This window comes from Cebus imitator, unplaced genomic scaffold, assembly GCF_001604975.1.
Source record: "Cebus imitator isolate Cc_AM_T3 unplaced genomic scaffold, Cebus_imitator-1.0 Scaffold311, whole genome shotgun sequence".
Taxonomy (NCBI): Eukaryota; Metazoa; Chordata; class Mammalia; order Primates; family Cebidae; genus Cebus; species Cebus imitator.
Window position 1 is genome coordinate 3,984,321 of NW_016107626.1, and position 25,259 is coordinate 4,009,579.

The 25,259-nt window shown below is 47.6% G+C and overlaps 1 protein-coding gene across 9 annotated transcripts in view; it reads right to left on the bottom strand.

Moving 5' to 3' along the window:
- Positions 1-25,259, bottom strand: part of DIDO1 (death inducer-obliterator 1) — a 60,051-nt gene that overhangs the window by 20,823 nt on the left and 13,969 nt on the right. For 4 of the 9 annotated variants that reach the window (XM_017503504.2, XM_037729580.1, XM_017503503.2 and 1 more), the window contains exons 2-6: positions 15,994-16,188; positions 12,687-13,524; positions 11,600-11,921; positions 8,798-9,010; positions 7,619-7,832 (exon numbers count right to left, since the gene is read on the bottom strand). In XM_017503504.2, the coding sequence (XP_017358993.1) occupies positions 7,619-7,832; positions 8,798-9,010; positions 11,600-11,921; positions 12,687-13,522 (1,585 nt within the window). In that variant the 5' untranslated portion in view covers positions 13,523-13,524; positions 15,994-16,188. Of the gene's footprint in view, positions 1-6,723; positions 7,833-8,797; positions 9,011-11,599; positions 11,922-12,686; positions 13,525-15,993; positions 16,189-25,259 lie in introns of those variants that run through there. The other 5 variants (XM_037729583.1, XM_037729582.1, XM_037729579.1 and 2 more) reach the window with 3 other exon arrangements.

Genomic DNA, 25,259 nt, shown 5'->3' on the forward strand with positions numbered 1-25,259 from the left:
AAATGAGGTAAGTCTGACAGCTCAGGAAAGAGCCCAGACTCTACAAATAAGGCCTGATTCAACAGCCTGCCCCAGCTTGGCCCTGCCAGCCTTGGCCACGTTGGCAGAGGGTGCCAGCCCTCCCCAGCGGCCTCAGGGCTGCAAGTCTTCAGAGCTTCCAAGATAAGTAAAATTCCTTAAATTTTACAAAACTTGCACCAGTACTACATGAATCTAAAGAGGTGTTACTGTTCACAGATACTCATCCCAACTTTGAGGATTTTCATGTGTTCTTTCCTAACCATTTTAACGGTGATTAAGTAAAGGCGAATCCTGTATTTTCATCTTAGAGTCTTTCTAGCCTCACGGCACCTGCCTAACCCTTGCCAGATGTGGACCAGGTTGCCTGGCAACACTGCCAGGCCCCAGCCTCGCTCACCCACAACCGCACCCCAAAACACTCCTGTGGGTGCTGGATCTTAAAATGCACATTAAAGCAATGGCAATGTTTAACAGGATAGGAACAAAGGTGTCAGATAGTTTTTGTGTCTAGGAAACTCTTTTAATTCTGCATGTACTGTTTTCTCAGATTGTTTATATGCCCAAGGAGTCACTACCTTAGAGATTAAAAATCATTTTTAATGATTCAGTTTAACTTGTCAGACTTAGCCAACAAGGTCTGCTGCATCTAACCCACAGGGCTGCTTGCTGTAGGTTAGGCAGGTCAAGTAGCAGAGACCCCTTTTCTTGGGGTAAGCAACAAGGGGGTGGGAATGGAATGAACAGGTACAGCAGGGCACACAGGGAGGCACTGACACCAGCCAGGCACCAGGAACCAAACTCTGGTCTCTAGAGGCAGCAAACAGACACCTGCCAGGAGGCCAACTATTATGATTCAAATTGAAACCTTAAACCAGTTCAGTGGGTGCACCAGAAACTGCGGAGTGTTTTAGTTTCACATTTAAAGAACTCAAAAGCTGGCTTAAGGCATTTCCAGGAACCTTAACAAAATGCCTTGGAAGTACCACACAGGACACCTGTGTGCTGTGACCTGAAAGAGATCTTTAGTGATGTTTAACACTGACCTTGCTTTGAGCTGGGGTTGTGTGCTAACTTCAAAAACACCAACTCCACGTCTCCAGATCTAAGTGTGAGAATGAGACGGCCACAGCCACGCTCAGGATTTCTGCTTGCGTACCTGGAGTCTTGTCTCCCTCACTTAGGAAAAACCCAAGCTGTGAGGTGACTTTTAGGGCATCCCAATACACTGAACTAAAACCACCCACTACCCAGGAGTGGGACAGCAGATGAACACAATTTATTTCAAAAGCAGGAGATGGCTTTCACTAACCATTACTATTTTAAAAAATTAACTGCTCCCTAGTTTCTGAGGGGAAGCTTTGTCATCCCTCATCTGTGCTTCAAAGAGCAGGGAACTGGGCAGCGTCGGGAGAGTGAATGGCAGCCGTGCCGTGCAATACAAAGCCAGCCCCACGCCTGCTCTGAAGGGAAATGCTCCATCCAGCAACTGCTCTGGGGACCGGCACACACCCATTCCACTCCAGGTGGACGGCATGGCAGGTGCTCAACTCGGGTCAGCTGCTGCTGAAATGGTGGCAGAAACTCACTTTTTAGTAGAGTTCAAATTGAATTTGCAAGTTCATCCAAAGTCACTTTGAACTATTGTTGTGTATGACTTTAGAGAAAGGCAAGCAGTAACTCTAACCCCCCTGGGAAAAAACCCACTGCAGAAAACAACACTGCCTGTCAGGGTACAAGCCTCCCCTTCATGCTGCTGGGTTCTCTGGGGGCAGCAGTGGTGGTGACCTGGTCACCCCACAGAGCACTGATGCCCAAGTTCCATGTCTTTCCTGCCTCTCCCAGCACCTCTCTGCCCCTTGGCTGCAGCGGTCTCCTTTAGCTTCCACATTCTGGGGGCCTGCCCAGGCCACTGCCCCAGACGAAGCTGTTGCTGCCGGGCGTGGGTTCCAGCCAACTGTAGAACGAAGCAGGTCGTCGTTGTGCACATGGATCAGCGGCACCCTCTAATTGGCCAATTTCCCCCAAAGCAGGAGTAAGGCAGGCTTAGGTGCTACAGCGCCGCTGGCCACTGGGTGGCACCAGGACATGAGCAGACACCGGGAGGACAAAATCAGGCCCCCACTGGAGGATGGCGCTCCTCCGCTCCCTGTGTAGAACCCGTGCAATTGCCCCAGTGGAAGTTTTTGCAGGACGGGGATTAAAATATGGGGCAAGAGACCAAGTCTGCAGAGTTCTGGCCTGTCCAGAGGCCCACGTCTAGGGACCTTATTTGCTGGACGGCTCCTCACAGGGAAAGGAATTGGTTATAAAAACAACTTAAAAAAACACCACCACTTGCCCTTGCATAGGCATTGACAATGAACTGGCCTGCCCTGTCCCGGTATGGCTGGCTGGTCCAGGAATGCTGCAGCAGCAGACCCCACTGTGTCCTGAATTCTACCTGTCACTGCCAGCTACAGCTCTAAGGGTCGTTTCTATGCCGTGCACCTGGAAATAGACTCGAGACACAGTGAGGGATCTGTGGAAGGAAATTCTGTTCACTTGTGACCTATCTCCAGCCCTCAGTGAGGCGTGTGTACAACGCAGTTTCCCACTTTACCCGTTTCTTCACCATCAAGATTTCCCCTAGTGTGAATGATCAAGGTGACAGCAGCAAGAGAAAACGTACTGCCTTTGCTCCTCTCAACATGCTGAAATGTGTTCAAATAAATTAGCCTTAGTAAGTACAGTAAGTTACTGGTTTGCTTCCATGTTGGGGGAAACCATGGTTAATTCCCAAATAAGCAGGCACAGACCACCTCCCAGGTGCTCCTCAGAGATCATCACTGCAGCCGGGAAGCCCTCACAGGGTCCACAGCCAGGCTGCCATGTTTTGGAATACTCAAACGCTTTCCTTGGTTAGTTTTCTTACTAATACCTACTGTACGAGTGCCTTCCATCTTACTGAAAAGGTGTGCGATTCTCCTTAAGAAACTTGAAAAAAAGTAATTTGCCTACACCTGGAGGCAAATTACCCTTCCTTGGTTTACTGGCCTCACGTAGCACTTTAACAATTAAAACCTGATTCATGTTGGGATGAGACTATACAAAGAACTGGCCGACTTCAACGAGAACCACAACAATAAAACATGCTGAAGGCCACGTGGAGAGACGGACGTTCCACTCAACTGCAATTTCAGTCATGCCCAGCTGCGCACGGTGTGCCTGGCTGTGAAATCCATTTGGGAGCAGAGCCGCTGCTCTTCTGAGATCTCCCACACCAGTAATTTAATCTTGATCATCTAAACTGTGCACTACTGAAACCAATATGACGTCAGGGGCATGTTAAATTAGTCCATGACCCTCCCTTGAAATCCCTCCAGTCCCAAAGGGCCACATTTAAGTATGAAAGCCCCCAGCTGACAGTACTGTGAGAGGCACGGCTGAGGAGTATGCAGTCAGTTACCTGACATTCTTCTTGCCGAACTCTTCCAGGTTTGCAGCAAATCAAAGTTGCCACAACCTTCATTTAATAAGTAGCAATAATTCTTGTCCATCTTCTAAGTTACTTCTCTAAATTTTAGAAGCTAAGAACATAACTATGTGTATGTTGATGCGTTAATAAGAAAAAAAACCCTCAGGATTATTTTACAAGTTTATACAAATCTACCTTAAACTTGTGTACCACAGTGGAGGAACTGTAGCAGGCATCTTCAGAGGTGACCTCTGCACTTGTGACACCGATGCCAGAGGGGCTTTCCTGAGTATTAATCTTTAACTATTACAGCAGATCCATAGCTTCAAAAGGTTCTATGAAGGTGACTGAAGAGGTGGTGAATTCGGTGGGACCGATCCTGCTGGAAACTTCGATCCCTGCGCCCCGCCTCCCCGCAAGTGGCGGAAGCATAGCACAAAGTGGGCAGTCGAGGGACGGATGGAGGGCACCACAGGAAGGAGCTGGCTCGGGGCTTCACCACGCAGGCTCAGGGTTATGGAGATGTGGAACCTTTCCCTCATGTCCCTTTCTCAATGGCATGCTTTTTTAAGTTAATAAAAAGTAAAACACTTAAAAATGCCAAAAGAATGTCATTATTGACAACCAAGAAACGTCCACTTATGTGGGTACATAAAGCAGCTATCAAGCTATACCCTTTTTGTACAAATTCTGACTTTCCCTCTAAGTGGGAGGACGACATTGGTGAAGATGCGGAGTCTCATGACTCCCAGCCTCATTTTACTGCTGCTGACAACTCTGGAGGGGACACATCAAAAGAGCTCAAGCGACTGCTGACAGAAACCTCCTCTCCCGGCTTTAAATTCCTGCAAAACACTCTTAGGTTCTAGAGCCCAGCCGCCCCACCCATGTATTTTTTATTATTGAAAACTGAAACTGGATCCTCTGAGGATTTCAGTGAAACGTGCTTCTGGAGCCCACATCATGAGTTCTCCTTGTGAACGGTGTTCTCCATCCCTCTCATGCCACCAGGGCCTTCTCTGTGGCAGCACGTGGGAACAAGAGGCAGTGCTTCCACCTGGCGCCATGCTTAACACAGCGTCTGGATTTGGGTTTACAAACTGGCAAGGTTTTCCACTTTAATTCCAACGGCTAGATGAACTGTAGAATCTGCTTTCCAGTCAAAATCTGTTCAGATCCTCAGTGTTTAAGTCACTTTATGAGCCATTTAGGGAGTCCAAAACACTGGGAATTGCACCTATAAATGCCAGAATTCCACTGCAAAAGTCTAGTCAGTCAGGTATACCTAAGAAACAAGTTTCCAACTGACCTCATGCCTGGACAATAATGGGAGGTGAACTAACAGTGGGAATAAAGAGAAAAAAGGAAGAACAATTTATAAAAACACAAACCTCATGATCCTCGAGAAGTATGTGCCAAATGTTTCCATAAGCTAAAGAAATTGTATACATAAGAAACAATTTTTAAAAACAAATGGGAGGAATAGGTGAGGCTGTGAAGCACCTACTGACACCTCACCAGTGGCAGAGCATCTGTGCGCAGGACGCTCCAGGGCAACCGAGTGCCACAGGAAGGACAGGAAGGGGCCAGGTGCACCCTGGGGAGCAGCAGTGGCAGCTCTACCCCGTGGGTCTTCTGACGGCAGGCATGGTGAGGCAAGCGTGCAGCGACTCACAGGACAGACCCACACCAGCCTCACTTCCAATCTCACCCCCTATAGGAAAGGAGGGCTCCGTTGCCAGCCAGGGAGGCAGAGTGTGGGCCTCAAAGACATAAAGCAGTGGCAAGCTGTTGAGCCCGCAAAAGTGTTTAGTGGGGAGGCAGAGACATGGTAGCTGCTCTTACCAACGCCCCTTAACTCTGCTCCCATCAACCACTTTTTGGGAAGATGACCTTTCTGGGATAACAAAACAGAAGCTACCAGCTCAAAAGTGCGTCTCCCATTCACGTCCTGTATAAATTCTGGAAACCTACCAATTTTAACTTGAGGTGATGTGCTGGGAAGGCTAACAGGCATTAACTTCCCCCACTTCCTGCCCCTGGGGCAAATCAGCTTCCAGAGCAACTGATGTGTAGCAGAGAAGGGAACAGGGAGAGCAGGTCAGAGGACCCAGCTACGGGCAAAGCTCCAGCCTCCTTGTCGAACTTGCCCTGCTCACAGTGAAGGAGGCAGGCAGGAAGCAATAACCCAGGGATGAGCCCCTCATTTCCCCATCTTCCCACCAATGCTCCCTCCCCGAAATGTACAGCAATGTACATTGGCTTCTGCAACTCCACGTGTGGAGTTTCCCCGGCAGCTTTTCAATTTTGGTTGACACAGATGGAAATTAACCAAACTGAAATTATCACCCTCTTATGTGAACTGAGGTTATTAACCCCAGTTTTTCTTTTCTTGATTGTTATGTGCCTATAACCAACGCAGGGCTAAATTTCAGCACAGCATGAAAAACCCCTCCCTCTGCATTCACAAGGTGGGTGACACTTACTTTAAGTCCATTAGCTCTGTAGAATTGCTCTACTGGAGAGGTACTAGAGTCTGATGAACACTGGAGACATTATTTGCTAGCATAAAATTCTCAGCTCAAAACAACGTAAGGCGTCTCAAGGTTCATGAAAATTACATGGTTCAATTTATCTGCAGCTCAATTTCTTAGGTATAGGCTGTTTACATGATCAAAATGAATGACCTAATTTTCTTTTACTACACTACTCAAACTCAAGAACTGCATATTTTTGGCCAGGCACAGTGGGGCTCATGTCTGCAATTCCAGCACTTTGGGAGGCCAAGGCGGGTGGATCACATGAGGCCAGGAGTTCGAGACCAGCCTGGCCAACATGGTGAAACCCTGTCTCCACTACAAATACAAAACTTAGCCAGGAATGGTGGCAAGGGGCCTGTAATCCCAGCTACTTGGGAGGCTGAGGCAGGAGAATCGTTTGAACCTGGAGGTGGAGGTTGCGGTGAGCCGAGATCATGCCACTGCGCTCCAGCCTAGGCAACAAAGTAAGACTGTCTCAAAAACAAAAACAAAAAAAAACCATATATTTTGTAAACCACACCAGATCTAGCACAGCACAGATGTGTCTGCTGCAGTAAGCACCTCCCCCGTAGGGAACCTGCCACAGGTCTGATCACAGGGAAAACGCAGCACTCAGCACTCCTTCATCATCTTTGAATTGGTGGCTATTTAACCTTTTGGTGCTTTCTGAAAAAAGCACAAAATGCACAATAGACAGAAGGTATTAAAGACTAAATTGAAAACAGTTTTATAGCAGAAAACTGAGAAACAAGGAAACATTCATGTTGCATCACAGAATCTGAGGTTTCAAAGATCTGTTTGAAATATCTTCATTTCAGAAATTTGAAATTTGGAGCAGGGTATGATCTTAACAGTCTAAACATTCAAGAGAGGAAGGTAAGAAAGCCAGTCACATGTAGAATACCAAGTCCAAGCCACGCGTCCTGAGGTCAGGACGGTGTTCTAGGTGTGAACTCACTTACCGTGAGGACTACGAAGCAGGAGCGCGTGGCCTTCAGAGTTCGAATGTGTGTTTATGCGGGTGTGTAGCATGTAAATCGGACATTAAAAAAAAAATCCCCCATCTGCCTAGTCAAAAATAAACGTAACATCTGAAAATCATAGGTAAGTTGAGCATCAGACGCGACACTAACTTGCAGATTCCCACAACATAAAGAAGTGATGCTTTCATGTGCTGAACGTGGATAATGTGGAAACTGCAGTGTACACAGGGCTGTCATCAAACAGCTGAGGTGGGACAGGATGAACATTGAGTGCCGGGCAGTGTGGCTATGCAATCAGACTTGGATGAAGACAATACGAATACTTACCAGAGCCTGACAGTGAAAACAGAGATTAAACAATCAATCATTAAGGTGAAATGTTCACCAGTGGGGTTTGTACAGCTTTGGTAAACAGTGACAGGAAGTCTCAACAGACCAGGGTGGACACAGGGCAGCAGAAGGCATCCTGGACCTGGGCTCTGCTTCCCGCTGATGGTGCAGCCGGTGTCTGTGATCAGCTTAACACACAGCTGCAACTCCCAGGCCTGGGCAGGCCCAGGGGATGGCTATCCAGAAAGAACGGGAGGGGTCCAGGAGGCCAACCCCTAGGTGATACATACATTTATACAACAGTGATGGCGAGGGAGCGGCAGTCTTTTCTGGCTTGACTGCATTGTAATTGTGATCGCTCGCCCACGACGGCGTGCTGCTTTCACAAGCTGCTTCTTTCCCAAGTGCCTCGCTCCGAGCGGGGGCCACCACTGCCTTCTTCACGGTGCTCTCTTTTTTTTCTGGAGCTGGTCGCTTGTGCACAGAAGAGATTTTAATGCCTGCCTGGATAATCATTAAAACCCCAAATCATTAAGAAGGTAAGAAATGACACCTGCACTTCATTTCACTGAGTGATGAAGGTAGGGACCCAGTGTCTTCTTGGGGCCATCAAGCCCCTGCACCCACCCTGCGCCTGCCTGGCAGCAGCTCAACACACTTGTGGATGGACCCAGGGGGCCCACAGTGCCCCTCTGCAAAACTGAGGACTTCAACCACCTGAGCTACACGAGGGGCACCTGGCACGGAGTCACCTGCGACCCTGAGTAAGTGCCAGATTGCTAAGATGACAGGAGCAGCAGCCACTGGAGGGTGGCAAACCAGGCCAAACGAGAGGAACGGCCTGTGCACGGGCTGTGCCCAATGCCAAGGGTTCAAAGGGACCAGCCTTAAAAACTAAGTCATCCAAAGGGTAATCATTTGAAAACAATCAAGACAACTCCCCAAACAGTGCTAGTTATCCTTTGCTGGTCACAAACATAACAGGGGCAGTGACAAGCCACGGCCACCTGAGACCTGGAAGGGGCCTTGAAGTCTAAGACAAGAGGTGATGATTTCTAAGCACCCTGGATTCTTTCCAAGTCCCATGCAGTACAAACATGAGACAATTCTGAGCTGGGTCTTCAATAACGCACACAGCCCTGCCCAGAACCCACCTCCCACTCCTGCCAGCCTGAGTCTACGTTTTACAAACTCCAACGGGTGGTTACAAACTCTTCTTACAAGACAGCAGGGTTTGTCCTCAAGTCTTACGCCCCGTGCAGTGCCCTTGTCAGCATCTGCTTTACTGCACTTACATTAATGAGCCCCTCAGCTAACGGGCAGAGAAAGGAAAACTGGTGGGAAGGCAACGTCACTTGTGCTCCACCCACACCTGCCACCCCCACGTTCTAGAAACCAGAGGGTCTGAGACAAATCCTCCTGCACGCCTGTGCGTCCACTGCTTGTATGGCTGGTCTTGGTCAACTCACCTGAACGCTACATTTCAGGAGACTGGGCTTTTCTGCCTTCATCTTCATCTTTTCTTTAGGTTTCGGCTTCTGATCTTTACCTGAGCTAAGGAACTTCATTGTGGCCGCGGCGTGTTTGAGGATACAGTCATTACTGCAGTACACAGAGTCTGGCTGCGCCACGTGACAGCACCCGGGGCCGATACATTTCGAGGCACCAGGCGCCTCTATCACCTGCAGAATAGAACAGATGACTTCAAATAATGTACTTGCCAATTTTTAGCAGTTAAGTGTTTTGTAAAATCACCATTTATAGTAGCATGGCCACCGTTTTAAAATAAGATACTAACAGTATTTTTAATATGAACAAACATTTATTTTGTGTATTCCAGCTATGAGAATCCCCTTGCACCAGGTAAGGCGTTCACGTTGTCACTGCCCTTCATGCCCTGCGGCCGCCGCCCCACACTGGACCCATGGGACCTCACATCCACAATGAGGCCCCACTAGAGGACACACATGCATTTTGCAGATGTAATTAAGGCCCTAACTGGGATGACTGCAAGTCAAATGGGTCCAACTTAAATCAGATAAAAACCCTTAAAAGAAGGACTGGGGCCGGGCGCGGTGGCTCAAGCCTGCAATCCCAGCACTTTGGGAGGCCGAGGCGGGTGGATCACGAGGTCAAGAGATCGAGACCATCCTGGTCAACACTGTGAAACGCTGTCTCTACTAAAAATACAAAAAATTAGCTGGGCATGGTGGCGCGTGCCTGTAATCCCAGCTACTCGGGAGGCTGAGGCAGGAGAATTGCCTGAACCCAGGAGGCGGAAGTTGCAGTGAGCCGAGATCGCGCCATTGCACTCCAGCCTGGGTAACAAGAGCAAAACTCCGTCCAAAAAAAAAAAAAAAAGAAGAAGGAGGACTGGGTCTTCTTGAAGAGAGAAGACTTCCTAGGCTTCCTAGGTGGTCTTGAGGTAAGCTGCCCTGTTTTGAGAGGGTTTCCTGTGGCGAGGATCCGAGGGCAAGGCTGCCCAGTAAAACACAGGATGCCAATGCAATCTGAATGTCTGATAAACAATGAACACTTTTTTTGCATAAGTATGCCCCCCAGACTGCATGAGACACACCTTTTTTTTTTTGTCTGAGACAGGTCTTGCTCTGTTGCCCAGGCCAGGGGGCAGTGGCACAAGCATAGCTCACTGCAGCCTTGATGTCCTGGGTTCAAGTGATCCTCCCACCTCAGCCTCCCTAGTAACTGGGAGTACAGGCACGTACCATCACACCTAGCTAATTACTTTTTGTAGAGATAGAGGGTTCATTATGTTGCCCAGGCTGGTCTTGAACTCTTGGCCTCAAGTGATCCTCCCGCCTTGCCTTCTCAAAGTGCTGGGATTACAGGTGTGAGCCACAGCACCCAGCCGAACACACTTATACAGTAAAAAAAAGTGTGACAGTTTCTGGAAGGGAATCCCCCGCCAAGCCTCTCTTGAGACCACAGCCCCGGCTGCACGGTGACTATAGTCTTGTGAGGCCCGCGCAGCAGGCCCAGGCTTCCCACAGAAATGGAGGCATAAACGTGTGCTCCTTCCAGCCAGGACTGTGGTAACTCATCGTGCAGCCAGAGGAAACTCATGCGCCGCAAGCAGCGCGGCTGCTGTTTACGAAGTCTGTCTCAGCGATCAGGCCGGCACACACAAACACGCACCTCACACATAATTAAGCAAAACTTCATTTCTCAAATTAAATAATCGGTTTTCCTCCCCAGAATTTAAGTTTTACTTAGAATACAATTTAGGTTTGTGTAGGGTTATGTCAAGCACATGGATAATAAAAAACTGCCAGGCATGGTGGTGCGTGCTTGCAGTCCCAGCTACTCGGGAGGCTCGCTCAAGCCCAGGAGATGGAGGCTGTGGTGAGCCAAGACTGCGCCACTGAACTCCAGCCTGGGCAACAAAGCAAAGCCCCAACTGCAAAAAAAAAAAAACCAAAGTAAATGAATTTTAAAAATAAAGACATAAAATTGATGACTATATTCTCATTAAATCACATTTCCATTAATCTCTGAATAGCTAAATGTGGACCGTGGACCATGTGGAGCACGTGCCTGCAGCCCCTCAATGTCTCCCGGGCACGTCCCCACGTGCACGGCCCAGCTGTCAAACATCCTCATGCTGCAGGTAACACAGTGCAAGACACAGTGCAAGAGTGCAAGGCAGAGATGCTTCTAGACACAGCAATCTCTAATACCTGCCAGAGGGCAGGCAGCTTCTAGACACAGGGTGAGGGCAGGCCTGGGACCCAGGAAGGTGCAGAGTGAAAACACACCAAGTCACATACACCCCGTGGGGACTGGAATGGAGACTCCGAACAGGAGACAGCAGCAGAAACCAACAGCATGTGGGAAATGTGATAAAAATCAGGGGGAGGGGACAATTAGGTCAACGCAACTGCAAGACAGAGAAACCACACTCTCAACACAAGCACCCCAAGGAACCAGCAGCAGAACCACGAGGCAGCTGGAGACTGCAGGTGACACAGGAGCACCGCCACTCCCGGCGCTCAAAGAGTTCCGCTAGTAAGCACAGAACATGTGAGCAACGTCCAAATCCTCAAAGATGGGCTCATTTTCAAAATCAAGTCATGAACAGTAGAGGAGGCAGGCAGGGTACGCATAAAAATAGAAAGGCCTCACCCCGATGGAGTAAGGCAGGAACCTGGGAGACGCACAGCCCCGCAAGGGCGCAGTGCCATCCTGGGAGGAATTCCCATCAAGAGCAAAACTAAAACCCTGAATGCTTGTCTCAGTGGACAGACACTTACAGGCTGGAAGATCTTGAGTTTCTTCTTGCCGCTTGGGTTTGCAGCTTTCTCAATTCTACCCTTTATCCCCTGGTCTTCGCCACACTTCTGCTCTATCGTCCCTATACTTGTACAATCTGTGCCATCAGCATCTCCAGGTCTGAATTTAGTTTCCTGCTGATCTGTGGTTTCCGAATTCGTCTCATCCTGTACTTGCAGAATGGTGCAGTTTGGGCAGATATAATCTTCCCCATTCCTTTCCAAAAGCCTCCCTCGACCCTCAGAAATGCCCACACAATCGCCATGAAACCATTCTTCACATCGGTCACAGCAGATCATAAACCTGAAATGATAAAATAACGGTATTAGCAACAGGGAGTGAATGACAAGCACTGACTTTTCAACACATTAGTAAGTCGACTGGTTTTATCATTATGAAGAAATGCAACTATACAGAAAAGTAGAGAATAAGAATGTCCACATTCCTTTCCCTTGATTTTAACATTCAACCAAACTTGCTTCCCCTTTTTTAAAGAAAGGGGCATTTTAGGAGTGAACTGTAGGGCATTCCACTACAGATACCTCAGCATGACTGCGATTACAATGCCTTTAACCCAGCAGCAAGCCAACAGGCTGCCCTGCACCACCTGACGCCCAGTCCTGGCAGAGGCTGAGCTGCCCCAACGTCTGTACTAGGCCAGCTGCAGTCTTCACAGAGCCCTCTGCCAAGTCTCCCAAGGAGCAATCTAAAGATGCGGTCTCAGACAGACAGACCCCCCGAGTGACAGACCCATTCTCCTCTGTGCTGTCTACACAGAGCCATTGGCTGGATGTGGCTCATGTGACTGGGGTGGGGAGCTATTCTCTCCTCACTTGACTGGAAACAGCCATGGTGGCTGGTGGCTACCAGAGGGGAGAGGTGGCTCTAGGCAGTCCTTAGCCACTCTACGTGTTTCTTTTTTGACAATGACTTGTTCGTGTTTTCCAACTTAACAAATTATTCATCCGGCCCAGCTTTGTAACCCTTTAAAATGAAAACAAATGGAAAATTGTTTTTGTCCCTGGGATTCCTGTGGCCGCTGAGGTAAAGTGCCCATACATGACCCACCTGTTGTTGTGGGGCTGGCGGCAAATGCAATACAGGGCGTTGGGGTCATAGCCCTCACATTCCGGCTTCGGTCTGCCCGTGTCCGCAGGCTCCTCATCTTTGATGCCCTGAGCCGCCTTTCCCTCCAACTTAGTCTCTCTGTCGTCTTTCCCAGCCTGGGACACAACCCCCTCCTCATTCTCGGGCTCCTGCTTACTGGGCAGGACGTCCTCCACAGCATCACCGGCCTCAGGGCCCACAGTCACTGCGGGGCCCTCCTCCCGACGCTTCTTCCGCAGGCGACTCTGGACCCCTTTCAGGGGCCTCTCGGTGGGCTCCTGTTCCCGCTTCCTGCGAAGGCGATTCTGAAGTTCTTTCAAGGTCAGGCCATCGCTGTCACTATCGGAGGTGTCATCCTCGTCATCCCCTCCTTTCGCCTTTTCAGAAGAGGCCTTGTCTGTCACAGCTGTGGAAGCCGACTGGGAGCCGCTTCTGATCTCAGAAGCGCTTTCCACGCTGCCCTCAGAGGCAGTCTCGGCATCTGTGGCGGGACAGGACGTGGGCTCACCAGAATCCTCCAGGGAGACAGGTGTGTTCCTCCTGCCGCGGCGCCGCGCAATCGTCAGGAACTGCTCCACGCGCTCGGTGCGCTTCGGCTGCCTCCCACTGCGGCGCAGGGACAGGCCCAGCTGCTGCTGCGGGGGCGGCGGCTCCAGTGGGTCAGCCTCCGCGTCCCCTGCTCCCTCTCGCTTGGCGATAGTGGTCCTTCGAAAGCCCCATGTCTTCCTGAACTCTTTGCTGGTGGGTTTAATGGCCTTAGGTGCCTCCTCGTTGCTTGGGTCACCTTTGTCATCCATATCTAGCAAAAAAGCATATGCACATGGTAACCAACCGACCACGGAGCAAAGGACGACACAGCCACCAATCACGCGCAGCACAGACCACCTCCCTAAATGCCCCTTTATAAACAACATGCTTCCTATGGACAGTGGACCTCCACACAAAGCAAGCCCTTCTGACCATGTCTCCTCATGTGTGCTACGTGAGATGATTTCAGATTTTAATATAGTTCAACAACTAACGTTTAGACAAAAATACAGCGAACGAATCAAATGTACAATTTCTTCATCTAACTGCTTAGGCCAAGGCTTCACGAGACAGGTAGTAGCGACAAATCTAAAATAATGAACAGCACAGTGGTTAAGTGGTATAAGGACGTCCCAGCTCAGGGGCAGCACAAGCTCCCCAGCACTTCCGCAGGCAGATGGGCTACTGACCACAAGCGCAGTGAACGAGACGCTGTGCCAGGATGGGCGCGGCCTGCAAGAGGACCCAAGTCTGTTCTGGACTTTGTAAGAATGGGCTGCACACTAGCATGCTCAAAAGAGGATATGGAGAAGTTGAGCCCTGACTTTCAGCTCCCCAACCAGGGGCTGGGGCCAGGAAGGGCACCCGGTAACTATCTGGAACCCTCCACACCAGCACTGCTGCCAAGTGAATGACCCTCATGGGCACCAAGGGAGGGAGCTGCCTGACTCCTGACCTACAGACTGTGTGATAGGAAATAAACCTCATGTTAGTCCACTGAGCTTTGGAGATATTGTTAGAAAATACGGTCAAGGTGATCATTTTAAGGTATATTTCTTTTCTGTATTCCTTTTCACTTTCATTCTAATACATTACTAAAGAATCTTATTTGTGGGCTGGGCGTGGTGACTCACGCCTGTAATCCCAGCACTTTGGGAGGCCAAGGAGGGTGATCATCAGCTCAGGAGTTTGAGCGCAGCCTGGCCAACGTGGTGAAACCCTATCTCTACTAAACATACAAAAAATTAGCTGGGCGTGGTGGTGCGTGCCTGTAATCCCAGCTACTTGGGAGGCTGAGGCAGGAGAATCGCTTGAATCAGGGAGTCAGAGGTTGCAGTGACCTGAGATCGCTCTACTGCACTCCAGCCTGGCGACGGAGCGAGCCTCTGTCTCAAAGAAAAAAAAAAAAATCAATTTTATTTGTGAAACTTACTCTTGTTGAAATGACATAATCTGAAAAAGACAGTATATACTTTGAGAATTATCTTCCAAGCTGTCCAAGCTTTAGTTACATTTAAATGCTAATGATGACTGATTCTGTGTCATGCTCTGTCCTAGGGGAGGGACTGGTATAAAACGGAAGTCTTACAAAGTATACAAAATGGAAAATTACTTGCAACCTGTGTTGTTCTTTCTGCTTCCCTCTAAATACTGTCACTACTTCTCACTTTCCGGTCCAGCTAAAGATGCTGCCTGGCGGTGGCCTCCGTGCTGTGAACGTGGCCCACACGCTCCCATGTCACCACGCAGAAGCCTTGGAGGTAAGGGCCACATCACTTCTATGGTTACCTCAAGTGACCCCACTGTTAAAGGAAACAGCCAAACCTAATCAGGGTGCCAGGAGTGACTCCAAGTCAGAGCGCAAACTCTACAGGCCGCTGTGTGAGGTGGGCACTAGAGACGGGGGTAAATAGAACGGGGGGCTTCCTTCGCCAGCCAGGTGACCCCAGGCAGGACACAAGGAACTGCCCTCAACCAGGAGACAACGCTGACCTCAAAAGTTGTGGGCAAAGCAGAGAATGCTGCTTATAAATATATATGCTGGAGCCGTGATTAAACCACATCAGTTAAAACTGTTTATGCATTCTCATGGGAAATTTTACATTTACAAAGTTTTTCTGCTTGTGCCAGCCAAAATATTTGCAGCAAATGTGACAGTCACCTTTAAGAGGGTCATCAAGCCCTCATTCTCATGTAACACTTGGAGTTTCTACTAAAGATGTAGTTAGAGGGGCTGGCACCAGGCTTTCCCAGAAAGGCATGAAGTTGTAGTGTCCCCTCTGCCTCTGGGGCCCATGAAACTCCAACGCAGCTGAAAAGGGCTGGGGCCGCCAAGCTGGTAGCTTTCTATGGGAAGAACTCTACAAAACTGAGTTCTCATTAAAGAGAGAAAAGGCTATTTGTATATGACCTATGCAAAACCTCTCAAATATTTAAATCACCTCTAGATTACATCATAGAAATAGCTGCTGTACTATACTGTTTTATACAATTTTTATTAAGCGTTCAATTATTATTTATTGTTTGACCCCCCAAATATTTCGATCTGCAGCTGGTAGAATCCACAAATGCAGAATCTGCTGCTATAGAGACTGGTCATACAAATGGCTGAGTGTATTTCAAACAAACACAAATACTACATTCTATCAGTTTTTTTTACAAATGCCACTTTAGAAACAGCAAATGCAGACTTATTACGTTAAAATTTTGTCGCTACTGACTAAAAGTATTGATACCTTACCTGCTCCAACACTGAAAGCTTGACACTTCCCTGAAATCCTAAATACAAGAAAAAAACCCTGGCAGATGAAAGCTCTTGGCCCAAGCAAACAGCCAGGCTCACGACGCCACTGTCGTCAGCCACTGTTCACAAGTAACAGGCTTCGTATTTTCAACAATTCAGATTATCTAGAGGCTGCTCCCATGGAGTAAGCTCCTGAAAGAGAATAAGAAAACATCTTACATTTTTAACGAAAATTAAGTATCAATAACAACTAAAATCAGGCACCAAACTTCCCAAGAAACCTATTATTTGAGTTACACTATGTGACCCAGAAAGACAGCTTGGGAGTTGAAAATAAGCATCCTCAAGGACATTTACTCAGGACAGCAGATGCCACCAACACCCTCCGAGAGAAAGGGGCCATGGCAGTGCAGGAAGGAGTGGAGTCCCAGGCTTGCCCCAGGGAGGCAGGCAGAGGCACAGCCAGACCAGGGCAGAGAGGAGTCGCCAGGCATCAGCTTCTCTTCATTTGGAGCTTACGTCTCAGATGGACCCCATTCAAGAAAACCCAATACAAAACAGAGAAGAACAAAAAGTGAAAAGGCTGAACAACAAAAATTATGTAACAATGTAATTATTGAAAATTCTTAATAATGTGGCTGTATTATTTTAATTAAAAACCCAAGAAAAATTTTAGAAGACTTTTTGACTTACTAAAATCAACAGGATACAGCTCACCGTATTTAAAAAACACTTCCATATCCTCTTTCAAGCAGGCGCATCAGAACACCCAGTGGTCTGGTTTCTAGTCAGGTCCTTTGCCCCAAAGCCCTTTCCCAAGCTGAGCTCCTGCTCTCACCTGGTCCTCAGCCTCAAGACCAACTGCCTTCCCTCTGTGGTTTCCCTGGCAACCCCAGAACAAAGGGACAAGCATTCCAGCTCCCCTCCTTTTAAAGGGACAGTGACAGCTGGGCACAGTGCTTTGCATCTGTGATCCCAGCTGCTTGAGAGGACTGCTTGAGCCCAGGAGTTCTATGGGACAAGCCCAGGCAACATGGTGAGACCCTGTCTCTACAGGAAATAAAAGTAAGACAGGGATCACTCAGACTTCAGCACTCCCTCCGATCAGCCAATGGTATCTTCACAGCCACCAGCTCTTCAATGTGGTAAACCTGGCCGCAAAATGACTACTTCAAGAGTTCAGAAACTACTGCTCAGAAAACACTGGAAATAAACTTTGATATTTCACAACACCGAGCATTTAATTTATTTTCCTTTTCAAAGAGTTGGTGTCTTGCTTTGTTGCCCAGTCTGGAATGCAATGGCCCGATCATGGCTCACTACAGTCTCAAACTCCTGGGCTCAAGTGATCCTCCTGTCTCAGCCTTACGAGCAACTGCAGCTACAGATGTGCGCCACTATGCACAGCTAATTTTTTAAAACATTTCTTTTAGAGACAGGGCCTCGCTACGCTGTCCAGGCTCATGTTGAACTCTTAGCTTCAAGCAATCCTCCTGCCTCAGCCTCCAGAGTTGCTGAGATTACAGGCACGAGCCACTATGCCCAGCAACACCAAATATTTATAAAAGCAAAGAAATTAAGATGTTCTTAGGAATGAAAATTCAATTTATGTTAACCCGCAAAGTAATCATGCTACTAGATTTGAATTCTGAGTAATCAGAAAAATGAAGTTATTTCTGTGAAGCAGAATGCGATGAAGGACACACCTTCAGAAAAGATCAGAGCACTGTGTATTTACAAAACTGACTTTACAATGTCTTCAACACAGAAAATGTACTACATTTTAGTCAGCTTATAAAATAAAAACATAAGAATATCAAGGCCCAAGCAAAAAAAACTGTTTTAAGTTTCTAAACAACTTTTTTGTGTGTAGAATTAGTGTGTAACTCTGCATACGGCGCAGCACTGCAGGGGGAACGTGCTCATGAAAATGCAGCCATATCGTGTCAGTCACAACCTTTCCCCAGAGGGAAAAATGCAGGCATCCTTGAAACTGGGTGAAAACAGAATGCACTGAATTGATATTATCTTCTTTTTCTCAGCCGAAAACTGCTTCACTTCCTATTAATTAGAAGGGAGCTGAAGAGCAATCAATGATTCAAGCCTAGCATGCACAGACTTCCAAATTCTTCAACAGCTGCTCTCTAACCTTTTGATCAAGACACCCTTACTCTTAAAAGTTGAGAAAACCAAAGAGCTTTTCTTTATGTGGAATATATTGCTATTTTCAAATTCTAAATATGTATTAAAAATAAATTAATACATTAACAGTATCTTTAATGAAAAAAAGTTATTTCTAAAACAAACAAAAATGAAGGCAGAGCGCGGCCCTGCTGTCCCTTTCTGCAGATCTCCGGCTTAACACAGAAGACAGCTCCATGTTCCTGTCTCCTGAGTTCAACCTGCTCCCAGAGTGTTTCAGCTCAAACACAGCATAAAAATCCTGCCTCACACAGACAGGTCATTAAAAATGGGAGTACTGTAACCATCTTCACATAACTGCGGATGCTCACTACACCAATTCTCGCCAAGCAGCAGTTTCATTAAAGTTAGCTGAAAACAGAATTTGAAGCCTTTGTCAATGAACTTCTCACTTTCTTCCATTAAAACCGACTGCTGTGCTGCACTCTGAACACATCCTGGCACTCTGAACCTGTGTGCATGGCTGGTCACCTGGATGACATGAGTCCAAGTTTCAGACAGAGATTCTCAATGTCCACACATCTCATCAGACAGCATAAAACAACCACATTTTTTTTTCTGTTACCCAGGCTGGGGTGCAGTGGCACAATCAAGGCTCACTGATACAAGTTTTCCAAAATTCCAATTTTCACCCCAAAGCTCAAATTTTATCCTTAGCAACAAACATTCTTCGTTCTCTGAGATATCATTCGCTTTGCACAAAATGCCTGCCACATGCTGAGTCTGAAAACTGTCCTCCGTCTGTTGTTCTGTCAGGGACAGTCAGCGTTCCCAAAGACCACTCAGCTCCCAGCTCAGACCCCTAGGGCTGTACATGGAGACAGCACCCATGAGTGGACACAGCAGAAGCTTTTTATATGTAACTTGACATTTAATCACAGGGAAAGTAAAGACGTATGTTTGGGGGTTAAGAATGAATAAAATTAATATTTACTGCATCACCAGGGACATTCTTTGGGAAAATCAGCATATTCTAAACAGACAGTGCTCATGCGTGGTGCTGGGAGGTGGGGGGGGCTCCAATCTGCCCTGTGCCACCGGCACAAATGTCAAACTCAACAGAAAAGGCCCGTACTATTAGACTATTATTACTGCAGAAACAGTTTTTACCTCAGCCCCAGAAAGCGCCTCAAGGACCACCCCCTATGGGTCTATGGAACACAGAGAACTGTGGCAACTTGCCATTTCTACCAGTTTAAGAGCACATGGGATATGTGCAGAGCAATAATACAGACCTATGCTTCAGACATCAGGAGAGACTCAACATTTCCTTCCTTCCAGAAGTATTCTATAACCACCTGTCAATCTTCCCTCAGATCCTCAACCCATCAAAACAGTAAGCAGCCAGAAGTGAAATTTCTTAAAAACCAAATAAAAATATCCTTTCAAAAGGTTAGCTATGTGTTACTTTAAAAAGCCCAACTACAACTATTATAAACGCATGGGTTTGCAACCACTGCAAATCCATATGCTCAACTTTTACTACTCTAAAACCTGCTGGACGTAAGTAACTCAAGTGTGCCCACGTCCAGGTTGGGGTGCAGCTGCATCATCAGGGCTCACTGCAGCCTCCACCTCATAAGGTCAAATGATCCTTCTGCCTCAGCCTCCCGAGTAGCTGGTACACCACAGGTGTGAGCCACGGTGCCCAGCCCCCACCTAAAGATTTTTAGTTCCCAAAACTGGAGACTAATTTCTCAGTAACTAATCTCAAAGACAGTTTAAAATTTGGCGTATGACCATAGTTAAGTTTCTATTTTCATAACATGGCACCTCCAAGAAAGGAGCTCTGACTTCTAAGCAGAAAGATAACACACAAATGCACATTTCACCTCTCCTGGTGGCAAAACATTCTCTTTCTTCAAACCTCCCGATCCCGTGAAACAATATTCAAAACTAACAATTTTAATCTGCCTTTCAGAAATTATAATGCTACAATAAAGCCTCGCTATTCTAAACTTCACTATTTTTGTTAATTCTGACAGGGTAGGCCAAAGTTTACATTTTTTAATATTTTGCCTATTCAGGGTCTTCTAGCTCATCAATCCGTTTGTTGCACAGGTGAAAAGGAACTGAGAAGATGCTAGCTAAGAGTTCTTCACCACGAATGAAGAAAAGATCACTCATTCATCGCTCAACTTTCATGAACGGGATGCCACTAGGAGAACATGCCTAGAAACTTCAGATGACATCCCCAAATACAACCCGTTCTCCAGCCACCAGGAGCAGCTGTTTATGCAGCAGCCCCGCCCCCACCTAAAGATTTTTAGTTACAGAAACTGGAGACTAACTTCTCAGTAGCTGATCTCCAGTCACCAGCAGCAGCCGTGTATGCCCACGACGGCCCACTCAGAACCCCACCTGCTCGTAGCAGGAAGCACTGTGTCCCAAACAGGGACAGAGAGAAGGGGGCCCACAAGCAAACTAAGAAACCCAACTTTCATTTATTTTAGTATCTGCACAGAATCCGACTCAATTGCACAGATTATACTTAAATCCTTCAGATGGCAAATTCAAAGTTTTGCTGCTTACCAAGTAACACTGCCATCATTTATTTTTTTTGAGACGAAGTCCCACTCTGTCGCCAGGGTGGAGTGTATGATCTCGGCTCACTGCAACCTCTACCTCCTGGGCTCAATTTTCCTGCCTCAGTCTTCCAAGCAGCTGGGACTACAAGCATGTGCTACCACACCCAGATCATTTTTGTACTTTTAGTAGAGATGGAGTTTCACCACCTTGGCCAGGATGACCTTGATCTCCTAATCTCGTGATCTGCCCGCCTTGGCCTCCCAAAATGCTGGGATCACAGGTGTGAAGCACCGTGCCTGGCCAACACGGTGAAACCCCATTTCTACTAAAAACACAAAAATTAGCCAGGTGTGGTGGCGGTGCCTGTAATCCCAGCTACTTGGGAGGCCGAGGCAAGAGACTCGCTTAAACCCATGAGGCTGAGGTTGCAGTACGCTGAGACTGTGCCACTGCACTCCAGCCTGGGCAACAAGAGCAGAAACCCTCTCTCTCCAAAAGTAAATAAATAAATAAATAAATATTGTGATGAAGCGAGGATACCGCAAACACAATAAGTTTCTCACAAGCAAAAAAATAGAAAAATCCAGAAACAACCTATTGCTGTTTTAAGGTTTCTTAGGTATTTGTGTTTTATAGGTATGCAGAGACAAAAAGCAAAACTTGTTACTGAAAAACCTGCTGAGGACTAAAGCCTTGGCCATTCCTGGCTGCAGCCAGGCCGCCAAGCTCCCCGGTGTAAGCTTGCAACAGTCCTGCCATAAACTCTATCCAACTGCTAGTGCAAATCACAGGCTTGTGGCCTTGGTGGGAAACTCAGATGGGAAATTTCAGCTCTCCAAATGGAAGCCAGGAACCAGAAACAGTCACATTCATTTACTCAGGAGAAGAAGTGAGGTTTATTGTTCTCTATTTAATGGTTGGACATAAAATCTCCTAAATTGCTACCTTTGATGGGCTCCCCTTGTCTCTCAGTAAAAAAAGAAAAAATGGTTTCAAACACTAAGAGACGGCCCCAATTGTATACACCAGGATTCCTGTTACTCTTAATATACAAGGTTACCACTTGGGTCTCGGTGAGGACCACAATGCACAGGTTCTTGTCCCCATGAAGAATTCCACCTCCTGCCACATGTGGCAGTGTGAGCTCCCCGGGGACCATGAGAGGTGCGGTGCACTGCAGGAGGACAGCCCTTCGTGAAAAGGCCAGGTCACCCCTGCAGAGTCCTATGGGGGCTGCTTCCCCTCTGTCAATCACTGTCCGATTATGTTCTCCTCAGTCCACACCCTTAGAGACTGCATAATTCCACGGCCCCAAACACAGCCTACTCTTGCCTCCCCCGACAATCACCGATTTTCACTGCAGCAAGAGTTGCTGCTAAGTATTCAGCAAAGGGCTCTGTAGGGCACTCTGAGAGAGGTGTCCACTGGAACAGCTTTACCGGTGACAGCAAATCAGACTGATTCCACACTTTCCCCAAGTGGCAAGCACATGGCCGTGCCACTAAAAACCGTTCCAAGACGCAGCTTACCTTCCCAAAAGCGATCAATTTCTCCAAGTGTTTAGAACCAACTATTTCACAACTCTTAGAGCAGTGGTTCTCAAAGGGTGGTCCTGGGGTCCTTTTGGGAGGCCCCCAGGATCAAAGCAGTCCGCACAAACACTAACATTCTGTGCTGTTTCCACAGCCACTCTGAGTATATGCTACAGCATTACAGGCACTGAATGAAGATGATACTAAGTTTGAATTCGGAAGGAGATATGTGAATCTGGCAGCTGTCAGTTAAGCCAAAGAGATTTGCAAAAACAAAACAATGCCATCTTTCTCATTAGATTGTTTTGGTCTTTGAGAGCAGGTTCCACAGAATGTTATTTATGTTAATATATAATGGTTTACAATCTTTTTTTTTTTTTTTTTTTTTTTGAGATGGAGCTGCACTGTCCCCCAGGCTGGAGGGGAGTGGCACTGTCTCTGCTCACTGCAACCTCCGCCTCCTGGGTTCAAGGGATTCTCCTGCTTCAGCCTCTCCAGTGCTGGGATTACAGGCGTGGTGACACCCAGCTAATTTTTGTTTTTAATACAGACGGGGTTTCTCTATGTTGGTCAGGATGGTCTTGAACTCCTGGCCTCAGGTGATCCTCCCACCTTACCCTCCCAAAGTGCTGGGATTACATGCTCCCCTTAGGGAGTTGCCTGGCAAGAACAACTCCAAGGCCATTCTGGTTCAGCCAGAACCATACAGGCAGTGACAGGTACTGCTTCAGCATCCTGTCTTTCCAGACACCCCCTGTCTATTCTCATTCAGTTTCATGTGATTACAGACAAGGCAGTGACTGCCACCTACGTTCAGGTGGAGAAAATGGTGGTGGTTCTTTAAAAACCCTTCCCTCCCAAAAATTTGCTTCTCAACTTGGAGCTGCAGCTAATTTTTTTTTTTGAGACAGGGTCTCTCTCTGTCGCCCAGGCGTGAGTTCAGTGGAGCAACTGATCATGGCTTACAGCAGTCTCCATCTCCCTGGGCTCAGGCTGTCCCCCTACTCCAGCCTCCTGAGTGGCTGGGATTATAGGCATGCACTACCACGCCCGGCTAATTTTTTTTGGTTGCAAAAACAGCATTTTGCCATGTTGCCTGGTTTGGTCTCCAACTCCTGGGCTCCAGTTATCAACCACGCCTCAGCCTCCCAAAGGGCTAGGATTACACAGGCATCAGCCCCCACACCCAGCCTGGAATTCCAACTTATAAAAGTCACAGCCCAAGGGACAAAATTACTGCTTGGGGACCTTGTAAACTCAAGTCAAGAGTTAACTTTGTATTTCAGCTGCAATCTTCCTTTCTTCCCCTGGGACTGAGAGGCCAAAGTCTAGTTCTGTTTTAGGGGGTAAGCTGAAGACAAAGGAGTTCTGACATAAAAGGGTTCTCTGTATTCGTTTTTACACGCACAGATGGATTTGAGAGTCAAACATGTATGAGAAGAAACTTCCCAGGACCCCATCACTGCTGCATGGGTGGGGAGAAGTGAACAGAAAGGGATCTGACTACTCAAACATGTTGTGAAAGGAAAAGCATTATCTTTTAGTTACCGCCTAGCAAATCCCAAGAGGCCAGGCCAGTATCTACCTGGCATCTCCACGGCCCACTCCCCTCGGTGCAGGTTCAGGACTCCCAGCCCTGACAGCTGCACCCAGACAAGCCCTCAGTTAAGCAGATGGGGACTTAGGGGGCTCAAGGGAGAACCTGTCTATGAACACAGCTGCAAACATCAACAGCAGGTGGGGGCCACAGTGTAGCAGGCAGTGCATCTGTCTAAGGGATTCACTTTCGTGTCTGCGAAACGGGGGCAGTAACAACCTTACAACTTCCTACGAGGTTTTCTGAAGCGACATCATGTCAAGTGCCAAATCAGCACAGCGCCTGGCAAGTGTGCAACAGACGGCAGGCGCCATCCAGCAAAGTGACGCAGCCTGTGCTGGCGAGGGTTTGGAGAAAAAGGCCCTTGTAGGTGAGTCTATTTCTCCGACATATTTGCTAACGGCGCCTTTTGGGCTTGGCAACAGGGAAGAGAGCAGGTGACATACTGTTCTCAAGGAGGGCAGAGAGTGCTTCACTGTGACCCAGATGAAGTTAACTAGAAGTACACACAAATTTACGAGTGTTTTTTTTTTTTTCTCACAAAGGTGACAAACTGAACACAAACTAACAGACTAGTCTGAAAAATCAAGAAGCATCTACATAGGGAAACTCATTTTTGGGAGGGTGGGGATAGAGTCTTGCTCTGTCACCGAGGCTAGAGAGTAGTAGCACAATCACAGCTCACTACAGCCTGGAACTCCTGGCTTCAAGGGATCCTCTCTCTGGCCTCTGGCCTCACCTCCCAAACTGCTAGGACTACAGGGGTGCACTGGCATGCCTGGCCTAAGGGAATTCTTTTTTTTTTTTTTTTGAGACAGGGTCTCACTGTCGCCTAGGCTAGAGGCAGTGGCCCGATCTCACTGCAACCTCCACCTCCGTGGGTCAAGTGATTCTCCCGCCTCAGCCTCCCAAGCAGTTGGGACTACAGGTAGGTGCCACCACACTCAGCTAATTTTTGTATTTTTGGTTACAGGTGCGGTTTCATCCTGTTGGCCAGGCTGGTCTCAAACTCCTGATCTCAAGTAATCCACCAACCTCAATCTCTCAAAGTGCTGGGATTACAGGCGTGAGCCACTGTGCCAGGCTGGGAGTTCTTTACGGCCAAAATTGAGGGGCAATGAATCACCACACGCACAACCATGAGAAAAGCTCTGTGACGCCTGAGTGAAGAGCCAGGGCAGCGGCCACAGCCTCCAACACACCCCATTCTCTAGTGCAAACAGCTGTACTGCGGGGCTTTTCTGGACAGTGCCCTTTCTGGTGTTTTTACTTCCTATTTTTACATAATGTTTAACTTTTCTGTATGTGTGTTATCTTTGTATCAAACACATTAAAGTATCTTCATTTTGGAAAAAAAAGTTGGTTTACCTTATTATTAAGGTATATTAACCCAATCAAACTTT